The 13,987-nt window shown below is 34.7% G+C and overlaps 1 protein-coding gene across 3 annotated transcripts in view; it reads right to left on the bottom strand.

The window, feature by feature from the left end:
* The window catches only part of AFG1L (AFG1 like ATPase), a 64,016-nt gene that overhangs the window by 37,449 nt on the left and 12,580 nt on the right, over positions 1-13,987 (bottom strand). For all 3 annotated transcript variants that reach the window (XM_084202117.1, XM_084202118.1, XM_084202119.1), the window contains exons 3-7: positions 12,616-12,667; positions 11,919-12,020; positions 10,500-10,630; positions 5,211-5,310; positions 2,572-2,630 (exon numbers count right to left, since the gene is read on the bottom strand). In XM_084202117.1, the coding sequence (XP_084058243.1) occupies positions 2,572-2,630; positions 5,211-5,310; positions 10,500-10,630; positions 11,919-12,020; positions 12,616-12,667 (444 nt within the window). The remainder of the gene's footprint in view (positions 1-2,571; positions 2,631-5,210; positions 5,311-10,499; positions 10,631-11,918; positions 12,021-12,615; positions 12,668-13,987) is intronic.

Here is a 13,987-nt window from a genome sequence, read left to right as displayed (position 1 = left end):
TTATTTTAAGTTTTATGATCATAAAAGTTAATTACTGAAAAAAACGAACAAAACCAACCCACTTATTCACTTCCATTAAACCCCCAAAAAAGCCCTCTGGGCAGCTCTGAGCCCAGAGATAACTAAGACAGGAGTTAGACCCAGCTGTCAAAGCCAGTACCAGGGCACAGGTCAGATGAGACCGACAGGCACACATGGCTTGGAGTGAGGGAGAGGTTGAAAAGACAGTAAATCAAACATTTGCAAGCAACCAATGCGGTGTTTTCCTTCATATTTTCACAAAAATCCTAGAAGAAATCATATTCACATTTCCTAGTCACGGAATTATGCACAACTGAGGCAGAAGCTACTTTATCCATTCACACCAATGCCATCACACAGATTCTACACACATTGGGGCAGCTTAAATCTGCATTTCTCAAACAACCAAAGTCAGAGCATCAGTGTTCTATCCACACCTTTGTAACATAAAGGTGAATGGTTAAAATCTTACTCTAGGATACATTCCAGTGTGATTTTTAAATGCTGACTTCTGCTATACTGAATTAAAAATGTAGATTTCAGTATTTTTTTCCTTAATAATTTTAATGTCATGCCCTTATCCTTCCACTTTCTAACCAGGGTCAGAGAAGCATTTTGTGAATAATCTTTCTCTGATCCAACTTTTGGCCATTTTTTCTTTGTGAAAGAATAATGTTACACTGGTAATATTTATTAATGTGACATTGAAGGAACATATATTTAGAGCAGTGTTAAAAACACAAAGGTGCTGGGAAAAAGAACAACGACAGGAAATCCAGTATTTTAGAAAGGCCCTTGTGAATTATGTTAACATTTGCTTCTCCCTTCATTCATGATGATAATAATATTCATCTGCATCTAGTCTGGGTTGTGCTACTTGTTTCTTTTTGCAGTACTCCCTTCTCTAGACTAAGCCACCTTCACTGCTTCTCTCATCATTCCATCTGTTCCCTACTAAAAAATTTTTATTACCTTCCCAGTCCTGATGAGGTGCTCTCATGCATAAACTACATTACACATTTTTTAAATTCAGCTAGCTAAAAAGACAAAAAAATGAAACTATAAATAAGCATACATGATAGGTATTCTTAAAGCCTGATGACCACTGTAATGAAAGAGCCTTATGTTTATCAGGGAGAAAACTAGGAGTCAATAAAGACAGACATATAGAAAAGAATGATTTTCCACGGTTGCTGCTTTTCAAAAAGCAAATGCACATGAAACTACTTCTATGCTTGAAAATACTCTATGATTGGGAGTTCTCATCCAATGCAGCCAGCTACAAATTAAACCCTTTTCAAGAATTTGAAACGGAAGTGGTTGTTAATTTATTTTTATGTTCCTTACTTCTCTAAAGCCATCCAGGTAAGAGCCACTCTCACTGGTAACCTCCCTGACTTCATACACAGCCATTCTGAGATGCAGCAGAGTGCCACAATCATGCCAATGGCATATTAAGTTTTAAACCTGATAATTGTACAAATGTCAACATTAGATGGGATTTTCAAAGGTTCTTAGGCAATTAAGCAATCTTATAATTCTGAGAGGGCCCACTGAAACTGCTAGACACTGTCAGCTGCTTTACTGCTGACCATCTGAGCAGAAACATCCAAGTCAATGCATCAATTCAGCAATTCCAAATCTCCTATCAAAAAGCCAAACCCACCTAAACTCTACCTCACAGATCTTTTATCCTAGATACCAATATAGTTAACATTATTTATGTGTTTATTCCAGCAATACTTCTGTGAAGTAGGGAAACGCTGATATTTCCATTTTACATGTCATGTCAATCCAGAGCAGGATACAAGACCTGCATGTTAGCCCCCAATAACAACAATACAATTGTAGCTTGTGAATAAAAAATATCTGCAACTTGTCCAGAACTTCCAAGTGTCATGTCAGCTTATATTCTTTTTAACAGCAAAATAAGCACCAATTGTGTTATTCACAGAGGAAGGATCCTTCATTTTTTAATTTAAATGAAGCTATTATAGTTTCTGACCTCCCACAACACAAGATGCAGACTGAAGGAAGCTTGCTTCAGAGCCGCTGCTTGTTGAACATTACATGAAGCCTCACAAACAACCATTGAAGAAAACTACTTACACATGAGAAAGACCCAGAAACGAGGTAATTGAGGGGTACAGAACAAACCCTACTTTCCTTACATCAAAGTAACAGCAAGCTGTTCTAGCATAATAAATGTAAGATATCCACAAGTGCAACACAGTATAAATATTAGAGGGACACTATGTTACACAGCATACCTGCACCAGCAGGAAAATCTTAACCTAACAAACACTTTCTGCTGCCTCAGTCAAAAAGATCATTTTTTGTCATGTTAAAAAAGTCCAGCTTTAAAAACATGTTAATTCCAGAAGGAAAAAGTCCTTTCTTGCCTTACCTTCAATTAGTTTTGCTCAAAATAGTTAAAACATATATATAAAATGTGGAAACTTGCATCAAAGCAATCCTCTATAAATCTTTTACAAATTAATTAATAAAGCAGGCAAAACTGAAAAACATTAAACAAGTGGCTCTCCTTACCTTTAGCACAGCAATGAATGGTACAAAATTAGCCCTCTGAAGACCATTTTTATAGAGATCTGAAAGAAAGGAAATCAGTACCATTTTGCTACTTAGTCTTAATAACGTCAGCTTGTCTTCTAGTCTAGCAAATAAAACTCAGTGTTGCTGGAGACAGGAGGAGGAACAAAAGGCAGAAAAGGAGAGCAAAAATCCATTTCTCTTATTTTACTATAGGAAAATTCAATACAACTTTAAGGCAGAACATCTCTAGAAGTGTGAAAACAGCAGGGAGCAAAAAATGACTTAGATTTTTAATGACATAAAACTAATTCTAGCAAAAGAAATTAGAGCAGCATCTGTTTTAAAGTATGGGATTAAAAAATATTTGTAATGCTGGGTATACATTGGTATAGATTGTAAGGCCAAACTATGCAACTGCTAAACCCAAGTATTTGGCAGAGGGCAAAAACCGCACACAAACTAAAAATACACAATTTGTCTTTACTTAGTTAGCATCATTCTTATTTGATGTACTGTGATTTTATCTTCTAGCAATTCTGCCAGGTACACTTCCTCCTGAAGAGCAAGAAAAAGGATCACCCCTAAGGCCAAAAAACTGAAAATAAAATTAATATGTAAATTTAGGCAAAGTTGCTAAAAATACAACTGAATAAAGAAAAAATAGTAAATTATGTAACAAAATGCAGATCTGCATCATCAAACAAAACACAAATCAACAAAAACCACAAAGCAGCATTTTTCATCTTACTTATCTCTATATATTTATACAACATAAACTTTTCTTCTCTGGAAATTAACCAACTGCCCAACTAGTTCATAACAGAATGACTTTTTTGAAAACACAATCACCTAAAACTGTGTGATCTGCTCTGTTTCACCAATATTCAGAAGCCTTAAAAAAAGGCAGCTTAGCACCTATAACTGACAGAAGGAGTGAATAAGAGAATACAGACAGCTGGCAGAGATATCACCAAAATTCCACACAAAGCACATGGTTATGATTATCCTTTATATTCTCCATAAGGCCTGAAGGCTACAGCTATACTAAAGCTTTTATGCTTTACCAACACCTCACAGTGGACAGAAGATGCTACATCCATGAGACAGCAACAGGGCATCTACAGAATGGTTTTCACAAAATTGGATATGTATGTGGAAACATATAGAAAAATCAGCAGTTAAGGTAATTCCATTACCCTAATTACTAACAAAGTTCTAGGAAGCCATGTATCGTGCTCATTCCCAAGTCAGCAAATCAGGATGGTCATGCATTTGTTAAAATATATAGTAATCAATTGCGTATTTACTTGCACAAATTTGTGAACATGTAACAGTAGTGTAAGGCAGCTACTCCTATTAGTTCTTCTAGCTAATAGGACTGTGAGCTGTGTATTATATCTCTGTTTCATGAGATCAGAAAAGTAAACAGTAATTTTGGAAATGCTGTTCTTATTCTCTGGGGTACTTAATACAGATGGATGTATTTCAGGTTGATACACTGACTTAATGTATATGAAAAACACCCATACAATTATAAAGGTCACAAAATGACATCTTGATTTAAAACACTGGCTACAATCCTCAGGTTAATTTTAAAAAATTCTCCTGAACTTTGAAGAGCAGTGCTTAAAAAAAAAACGAGGATGGCTCTCAAGTGAGTAAAGCACCAGCATTCAGTCTATCTGTAGTCAACACAACTACAGCCAATGGGAAATAATTTTCTCCGCTAATATAAACATTTGGGTGGGAGTTTTTGGTTGCTTTGGTTTTTGTTGTTGTTTTTTGGTTTTTGCTACAATAAAGTTCATTGTAGAATTGCCCATCATTAGTGATTGTCTTTTACTCAATTAATTTGGGTAGGAAAATTAATGGTTGTTATAGTTAACAATTAAGGTAACTCTTCAGTATTTGAAATTGATCAATCTGAAATGTCATACAAGTTTATGCATTATGCTAACTGCTAATACTCTACAACACAAACATTTTTCTCCTTTAGAAAAAATTACAGTTACTGCATGGTTAAAACCCATACAGATTTGGTAACTTTGTAGAAGGATCTACTTAGCTAATCACTAGAAATTACTAGTCACTGTAAAAAAAGAGGTAGAAATGGAAACACCTCTCCACTTAATTCTCTCAGACCAGCTTGTAAGAAGGTAAGAATGGCATCTTGGTAAATGGCTCTCCTTCAAGCTGGTGGACCACATATGCAAGTTTCTGAGTTAGAAACTGGGAAGGAATGTGATATCATTTCCCTTCTTTTGCAGGATCTGATCTTTTCCTATTCTTAAACACATTCAAAACAGGCAATATTTTACCCCTCCTAAACTGCCCTGTGCCCAAACACCCTCTCACTGGTCTGGATAGAGTAGAGGAGATGAGAAAACAAACACAGGAGGTTTTGAGAGTGGTGGAGGAAGGAACGCTGAGTTCGAGATAGAGGAAGGGTAAGATTAGGTGGAAAACATTTCCTTCTTTAATAACAAGAAAAAGTAGGGGACAAGCTGGAGTATCTTTGATTCTTGCAGTCTACAGAGTTCCTTAGAACTAAATACTGTATTATATAAATACAACTGTTTTGCAAGATACTGAGATTCACTGGATTTGGGTAACACTGGTAGAATGTTTGTTTTTACCTTCTGGCGGTCTGTTAGATGTTGCCACAACGACAACCCCGTTTTGGAAGAGATTTTCAAAAAGCTGCTTCAGAATCATGGCATCAGCAATGTCAGTGACCTGAGAAGACAACACATTTGTTATATCTTGCTTTCAGCTTCTGCTGCAATAGATCTGCAAGTGGCTTTGTAGCTAGGAAAATGCTTGTTAGTGAAAGCCATGGAAAAAGATTCTAATTATTGCTTGGTGAGAAAAAAATAAAAGGGATAATTAATAAGCAGTGAATGTACCACAGTCTTTCAAAACTTGCCCACTCTTTATTGTGGAACTCCACCATTTCTTTACCAGTTGCTAAATGATTCCATGTTAACTTCTATTATAAAACTACAGGTGGGAGACACAGAAAACAGACCTAAACATTTAAGAGCCTACTTAATTAGGAACAACATGAAAAAAAACAGAAGATAAAAAGAGATACACACCGGCTGTTTTACATTTCTATTACCTTTGAGGCAAAGGTTTGCAGAGGTGAATTTAAAATGGTCATGGGACTTCAGAAAATAAAGACAAGTAGCCAACTATACATAATCAGCTGCTGTTGAAAATAGAATGATATGACATAGATACTATTGTGTGATTGTTGCAAAAAACAATTCAACAGATGGCCCATCACAAAAATAAGCAATTTCATTGTTCTTTTTAAGTGCCTTCTATTACTGTCCATGAATAATCAAAAGGCAGGCAGTCACTTCCAGCACAGTCAGCCTCTTCTAACCTTCAGGCACAAAACACAAATGAAAAATAAAAATGGGTAGAACAAGTGATACTGGGGAGGGGTAAGGAAGAAAAAATGACTACAAGATAATCCATTAAGTAAAATTTCTTTAAGTATCTTAATTTTAGCTTAACAAATTTGCTTTATAGTACCATGAAATAAAAGGATACAGGAACAATGCTGTAAAGAAATGCATCAAGTTTTTCTGAAAAAACAGCAATTCATATTTTACAGGAGTTCACCATCTCAATACATAAACCACCTTTATGATCACTACACTTCATTTTCCTGCAGACCCTGCAGTTATTATAAAGACAATTGTTGCATTTTGGCTTACCAAAACAGACCCCAGTTCTGAGGAAATAAACCAGTGGTAGCATGCTGGGAGTTATAGATTCCCATTACACAAGACTGACAGATTGCTGAGCTTTCACCACCTTCCATGTGTATGCTGTGATATTAACACCTGTGCCATCACAGAAAGTTTTACCCAGCATAATGTTTTCTTCTACTCCACACCCCTCCACCCCCCATAATTCTCCCATTTCTAAATTACTTTTCATTGCAGAAAAAAAAGAAAAGGTAATACTACACTAGAAACTTAGGTAAAAGACTTAGGTTCCATTTCTGGCAGCTAGTTTTGAAGCATAACATTCTTAATGAACAATACATAAACATTAGCTTCCTTCTTCCAAAGATTTTTTTCTATTTTGTTCTATTAAAGCCTTAATACAGATATTTTTCCTTTATAAAAAACAAACTTTTACACAATTACACATGCCTCAGATTTTAATATCTCTGCTCCCTAAGAACTGATATTAAAAAAAAACAGTAATTCACTATCCTACCATATGTTTTACACACTTGCTTATGTTTCACTTATCAATAATTTATTTCTTCTGGATACTAAAATTTAGAAACTTCTCCCATTCCTAAGAACACAAGACACACAAGGAATCACTATAGATGTGCATCATAGCGGTAAGTGAATTTCTTGTACCACAAAGCACATCTAAAACCCCAAATTTTAAAATTCTATTATAGAAATAATTTTGTTACAAACCTTTTCAATAGTACTACAAAGCATGCTGCCTTTAGCAAACAGGGAATAAAAGAGTAATAATGCTCACATAAAAAACCCAGTAGCATTCTCCTATTAATGAGAACTGGGTTTTGATGCAGAATTCTGAGCTCCATTACAAAAAGAGAAAAAGAAAAACACAAAAAAACCCCAACAATAACACACACACACACACCCCCCCCCAAAAAACCAACCAACCAACCAACCAAAACCCCAGAAAACCTCTTGAAAGTTCTGCCAAAAAGCAAGAGCCATTTTGAGGACCAGGAGCTCTTTTTATCTGATACACTTTAGCAACGGTAAAAAATTTCTACCAGGTAGAAGACAGTAACTAAAGGATTGTAAGTTCTCATGTTTTTTACTGTATCCAGCATTTATTGCAACTGATAACAAAAGCAAAGTCTACAAATTACCAATAAGGAGAGCCTGCTAGAGGATAGAATGGAGAAATTTCATTAGCATTTAAGAGAAAAAAAAAAAAAAGCAAAGACACTAGACTAATAGTTAATTTACATGTTTAAGTGCCTGAGACTCAGTCAGCCACTGATTGGTACAGTGCCACGTAATGAATGACAAACATAAGCATGTATTATCAGCAATTAGTATTAGCACAAAAATAAGAGCCTAATTTTTATTAGAGGCTTTTAATAGAATGCAGGTTAGTAAAAACTCCCTAAATTGTTAGTTCACTTTTGTAGTCCAAATGGTACCATTGGTACCTTAAGGTTAACACTGCATCATCTCTCAGCTTCCCAAGGAGGGACTCTGGTTTTATTATCAATACTAACAGAGGTTACACTCCTGTAACTGTAGCCAAAATTAGAGCTTCTAACCACCTGTGTATAGCTATTTGGTCACTGCTAGCCACCCCTGTGCTGTGAAATATCATAATTACAAATGGCTTAATTTTAGGGTTTTTCTTCAAAATGAAGACATTTTCAGAATGGCTTAAGAGTTCTGTGATTAAAAAAAGACTTTAATATTTCCAGTAAACTGTATGACAAAGATCAGTAAGACATAGCAATGCTTTAACAACCTGACAGCCTGGGGCTCAGGCAACTGCTGACAAAATCCTGCTTCAAAATGGCCAAACACAGAAGCATAGTGCTGTCACTGAGGTCCTGGCCATCACACAGTATTTGCACAAAGAAACATTAAAGCTTTTTTTTTTTTTTAATACAACAATACTTTGGAACACAAGAAATTACTTTTAAAAGAAGTACTGAAATATTTTTCTAGATCAATTAGTTAATTCTCCACTTGCTTAATAGTTCTGTGGGTTTTGCAGGAAGATTCACTTCAGAATACTTTTGTTTTGCTTTAGCCCATTGTCAATGATGAAAATGCAACCTCAACAACGCTTTTGTCTTCTGAAGTTCTGCATTTGGTTTCCTCTGCAAAATGAGCATTAACAATATGTTCTGCTGTCCCTGTTTAAAATATCACTCATCCATGTTTCTGTTCTTAAGATAAATGACTAATTAATTTCAACTTATTCTCCTTTTTTTTGTTCAGCAGGCATCTGAAAGCAACTTGAAGTGTTTAAAGCAAATCTCAATAGTTTTCTGATGTTGTCTCCACACACTATTATTTTGCCAAAACAACCTCACTTTTCATCTGTCAAAACAGAGAGTTGCTTTGTCCACAAGTCAGAGCAATGTATGTTCTAAGCCTGCAGCTCTTTCCAGTTTCATTTTAATCTGGCAATTCTTTACATACTAGTAAATCAGACTGCAGGGAAATAAAGCCATGATCTCCACTGCAGAAATGAGCTGCAAACATCCCAAATTAAATATGGCTCGTTATTATTAGTTAATTGTCTCACCATGTGAGCTCCTCTTCCAGTCACTGCACTACTTCATGACTATTTAAGCAGAGGGTTTCTTACCCAAATTCATTGCCTTCTGAAAAAATTCAGAAAGCTGGAACTCCTCTTATCAGACAAAACCTGTGTAGAGTTCCAAGTTACAGAAAATTAGGCAACAAATCCAGCCATTCAGAAATCTGTGAATGCAGAATATTAGTATATCCAAACCAAGTAGATTTTTAAAAATCACTTATTAATGCAAAGTCTTAGAAACACATTTCAAATGTATAGTTCTTGTACTAATTTCCCAACTGCGACAGTTCAACAGAACAGGTGATTTTTACAACTGAAGCCACTGGTGTACCTCAAGCAAGTCAGCAGGGGGAGCAGGCAATCAACTTGGGAACAAAATATACCACAGTCTCTCCCTTTAAAATGTGGCAATATGACAGATAGTCTGTAAAAGCTGCAATACTGCAACATGAAAGTAGTGAGCATTTATACAGAAAAGCAGGCATTTACACTAATACATAGGAAAGCCATTTTCTACCACTTGAGCATTTAATGCCGTGACAATTAACACTTCCCACTCCAAACCTTCTCATTTCTTCCTAGTTTAAATACAATTGTCTCTGTATTTAGATTTTACACTCAGGTTTTGGAAGCATAATCATATTCACTGAACAGAGCACAAATTAAATGATCGAACAGCAGCAATTGCAATGACTTTCTGAAACCACCCCTGCTTGAAAAATGCAAGAGAAACTTAAAACAAGAACAACTATTACTTGACCGAAAGTCCCTTCATGGGAGCTGACCACACAACAGTTATTTCCTCAAGTGTGCAGGTTTGCAAAATGGCAGCTAGGAGACATAAACTGCTCCATTCATTTCAGAAATGTATTAATTTAACACCATAACAGACAATTTCACTTAATAGATTATTTTACTGTTGGTGATTCAAGAACTAACAGATTTGTTCATATCCTGCTCTGCATTTTTTCTCTGAATTAAAAAAAAAAATCTCAGCTGGTTAAAGCTGCCAAACACCTCTAGTTTTTTTATTAAACATTTATATAAAAAATATTACATTTAAGTTTGTGACATGCCCTTAATATTCACAAGCTGTGTAAAACCAATGAAATAATTAAGTTAGCTTGGGCAAAGATAATTTTATAAACTTATTTTTAATTTTCACATTTAATTCAATAGAAGTTTCTTTAAATCCTGAATCACACTGAGAGTGTTTGTTGCATTATATGAACTACAAAAGCAAAGATCAGTGGCAAGCAAGCATCAGGTGGCACTGTACAGACTCAGTACAGGATGATGGTCCCTGTCCTGAAGAATTCATGAGCCTCTAGACAAACTCTAATATCTCCTTGTATGATCAATGACCAGACTGGTAAACAAAAGCACTGTAAAGGGACTTATACTGCTAACTTGCATCTTGTCTGCTGTGGAAAAAAACCCCAAACCCTACCATCTTCAAAACTGTAAAGTGACTTCTAGTCTTTAATTTCTACCAGTCACTACTGGCCAGTGATTCAAATACTATATTAGCAGTAATAAATATTGTATTTTAAGATCAAAAGTAATTTTATGAAGTTTCCCTTGAAATGAAGGAGTAATCTATAACTTCTTACCTGAAACTCATCAAAACACAGGAGAGCAGCCTCTCTGCTTATTTCCTCTGCCACAGGTGCAATTGGGTCATATGATTTGGCCATAAATCCTGCTTTTCTCTTTGGTAAGTTCTGCTTAAGGCGATGTATTCCTTAGATGATACAACAGAAAAGAACAAATATTTCTTATTTCTTTTTCTAAGATAAGAAGAACAAATTATTTAGCTAACAAATAAAAAGTAAACTGGTCCAGTAAAAATAAGAAAGCTTCAAACAATCCAGTTTCAAGAGGCTAAAACACTTTACAACCACATCCACACAACAGTTAAAAATTCACAGATTTTATGATTCTTATTTTGTTTAGAAGGCTGTAAAACAAATGTCAAAAACATCCTGAATGCTATGCACCTATACTCTATCTTCTATAAACTGATACAAATTACAAGTTTTATCTTGCTCTGAAGTTTTCTTAGAATGCATTTAGCTAAAAGAAGGCAGATGCAGCAATGCAGTTATACTTCAACACGTGAAGATGATGATAATGACACAAGGTAAGATTATTAAATCCATACTTTACTGTCTCATGGATTGTATTGCATCTGACTATAAACATAGATTCAGAAAAAAAAGGATCCTGCAGAAGGAAGCTACCTTTGTTAACACCGAGCACAAACAATAAAAAATGGACACAGAAAATCTGAAGTGACCCAGCAATCATTGAAAAATGGGCACTAAAAAGTGGCTCGTGTTATTTACACCAGTGAAAGCTTCCCAAGAAAAATGCAGCTGTCACAACACTTGTAAAATACAGCAATAGTTAACAATTTGACAGTATTTAAAGGCCATAGAATTTAGAAACAGAAGCAAGTTTTAAAATCTCTAGAACAGCATTCCTGTCAAAACAAAGCACCTTATTCAGCTGATCAGAAAATTTTCTAAGACTTAGGATGTACTTCTTTCTATTGCTTTTTTCCTCTAAATTACTGACAGTTATAACTAAGTTACTTAACCAGAATAGTCCCCATTCTCCTTGGCATTTGTATCTGATTTATTTATTGCGTATTCAAAATACAGAGTGAATTTAACCTTTACATTTTCAGTTGTAGCAATTGCCTTCTTCAGATCTCAGGTAAGCTAATTTGCACCTGGAAAACGTTTAGTTAAGGATTTCATTCTAAGCAATATACTCAAGTTATATATACAACCAGGTATGTATATTTTTCTTTCAGAAAAGAAACTTGAGAAATAATATGCAATTAATATCTATGCTGCCATGATAAACAATGCTAACATGCATTAACTTTTCTCCTATTTTTTTTTACTTTTCTTTATGCTTAAATATTTAAATAAAATCACAGTGATTAATATGAATATGAGACAGACTTTTTAACAGATATTGTATTTTATAAAATTCTTGTCAATACCTGTGTCTGCACTTACTCTGGTGTACATCCAACATGAAGCCATGAAAATGAACTCTCCTTTTCTTTTCTACTTCTAAGTGAGAATAGAACATGTCCATCACCATTGTCTTCCCTGTGCCTTCAAGTAAGAACAATAAAAATCACTCAACAGGTAGTTAATTTAAGAGCAGTATGTACTGATTACAGTAATGATTGTTTGTCAGCTTGGCTCTAATGAAACTCTAATTTTCCACAGGGTAAGTACAAGACCGGACTGCTGTGAAGAACATTTGTTTCCTGTTCAAAAACTTGGAAGAACTACCTATTTATTTTTCTATTTTAAAATACAGATGTGGCCCAAAGGTTGCACAAATTACTCCCCATACACCCATAAAACATGTTGGTACTTCATTTGGAAAACAAGTATGTTTTCATGCTGCACTCTTACAATTAGAATATATGAGCTCTCTCCCACAATTAGTTCCCAAATTCTTAAATTGCATTCTTAAATATTAGAGAATGGATAACACTGAAAACAACTACACATAGTAACGTGGTCCAATCAAACAGCTTCCAGCATTCAGAGTGTAATTATATTAAATAACATCATGACGTTACATCCAGTAAGATTCATTAAATCAATAAAGCTACATAAACACACAGCTTTCAGACACTTCAGGATTTGAATAGACATGAATTTAGAAAAAATTCTATTGGATCCAAATGATACTTACCAACATCTCCATACACATAAAGGCCTTTTGGGGGGTTGGTTTTGGCAAAGAGCTGCAAGTCAAAAGAAAAGAGTAAATATAGATATGGGTTAAAATAAAAGCAAGCACATGGCTGTGATAAAGTAAGAAAGTAGCTACACTTAACTACAACAGTAGCACTAGGCAGCAAAGTGTATCCTTGACTAAATCATTAGCTCAGAATTCGTAAGTAATGTTATCAGTGTGCAAATCCTATATAAGCAGCAAAAGACACATGCAGGGCTTGGGATTTGGGGTTTTTTTAGATCATTGTGAAAATATCCCCATCCCCAGCCCTAGCACATGTGCCTTTTTATCAGAATACAAAATGATTTAATGTTTCTAAATCCACCATCATCAAAACAAATCCTTTGCCTCATTAAGCCATTTGAGCAAATAGTCCTAGAAAAAAAGGATATAAAATTAAGCAGTACTGTACTGTTCAGAGATATATGCACTAAATACCTATTAGAGCAGGTCTGCTAAAGAGATAAACTATTAGGACTCAGAAAAATCAGTACTGCAAGGCCCAGGAACATTGTACATCCTATTCTCTCACCTTTGAATATTAAACCCAAAATTATCTCTCATTTAAACATCATTAAAATCAATAGAATCACAGTAAAAATATGTATCTATATGCACATGCATGTGTCTGTATATGTATAAATATATAAACATAAAAAAATATACTTTCAAAATATGACTTTTATTAAGCATTTTTTCAAGTGAGTTACTTTCATCTGGAATGAATATTGTTTAAAAATTTTAAATTTGTTAACATTCTTCAGGACATATATTATGACACCTGATGTCTATTTCACTCGAATATGTATTTTTATGGAAAAACTTCCAGTAATGCTAAGACTTTCAATTTCCCTCAGTACCATGCACAGCCACTTCCAAGTATAATTCAAAAAAGAAACAGTTTCTAAAAACTGGAAATCTTAACAAAATTCAATCAAATCCATGAAACTGAATTGACATCCACAAAACATACTGCAGAAGAGTATCTGCTTATTTTAAAGTGCTCCACTTTCAGAGCTCTATAGGCTGAGCCAACACAGAAGAAAATTAAAATTGCAACCCCGTGGTCTCATTTGGAGCTGGGTAATTGCTAAACAACTTGAATCTAAAGCACTTTTTCAAAATACAGTGCTGTGGTAAAGAAATAGAGGAGTCAGTACAAAACACTAATTAAATATAAAAGAAAATGCATGACCAAAAAGTAGGAGGGTAATATCTCGGGTCTACAGTACCAGCTCACTCAAAAAATATGCAAGCATGGCTCTTACACAAGAGGTCCTTTTAGATTTAATTTAGATCTCTATTAATAGGGTAATCAAAAATTTGT

This window comes from Fringilla coelebs, assembly GCF_963513975.1.
Source record: "Fringilla coelebs genome assembly, chromosome: 3".
Taxonomy (NCBI): domain Eukaryota; kingdom Metazoa; phylum Chordata; class Aves; order Passeriformes; family Fringillidae; genus Fringilla; species Fringilla coelebs.
The sequence above is the reverse complement of the archived record's forward strand: the minus strand, read 5'-3'. Positions and strand labels throughout refer to the sequence as shown.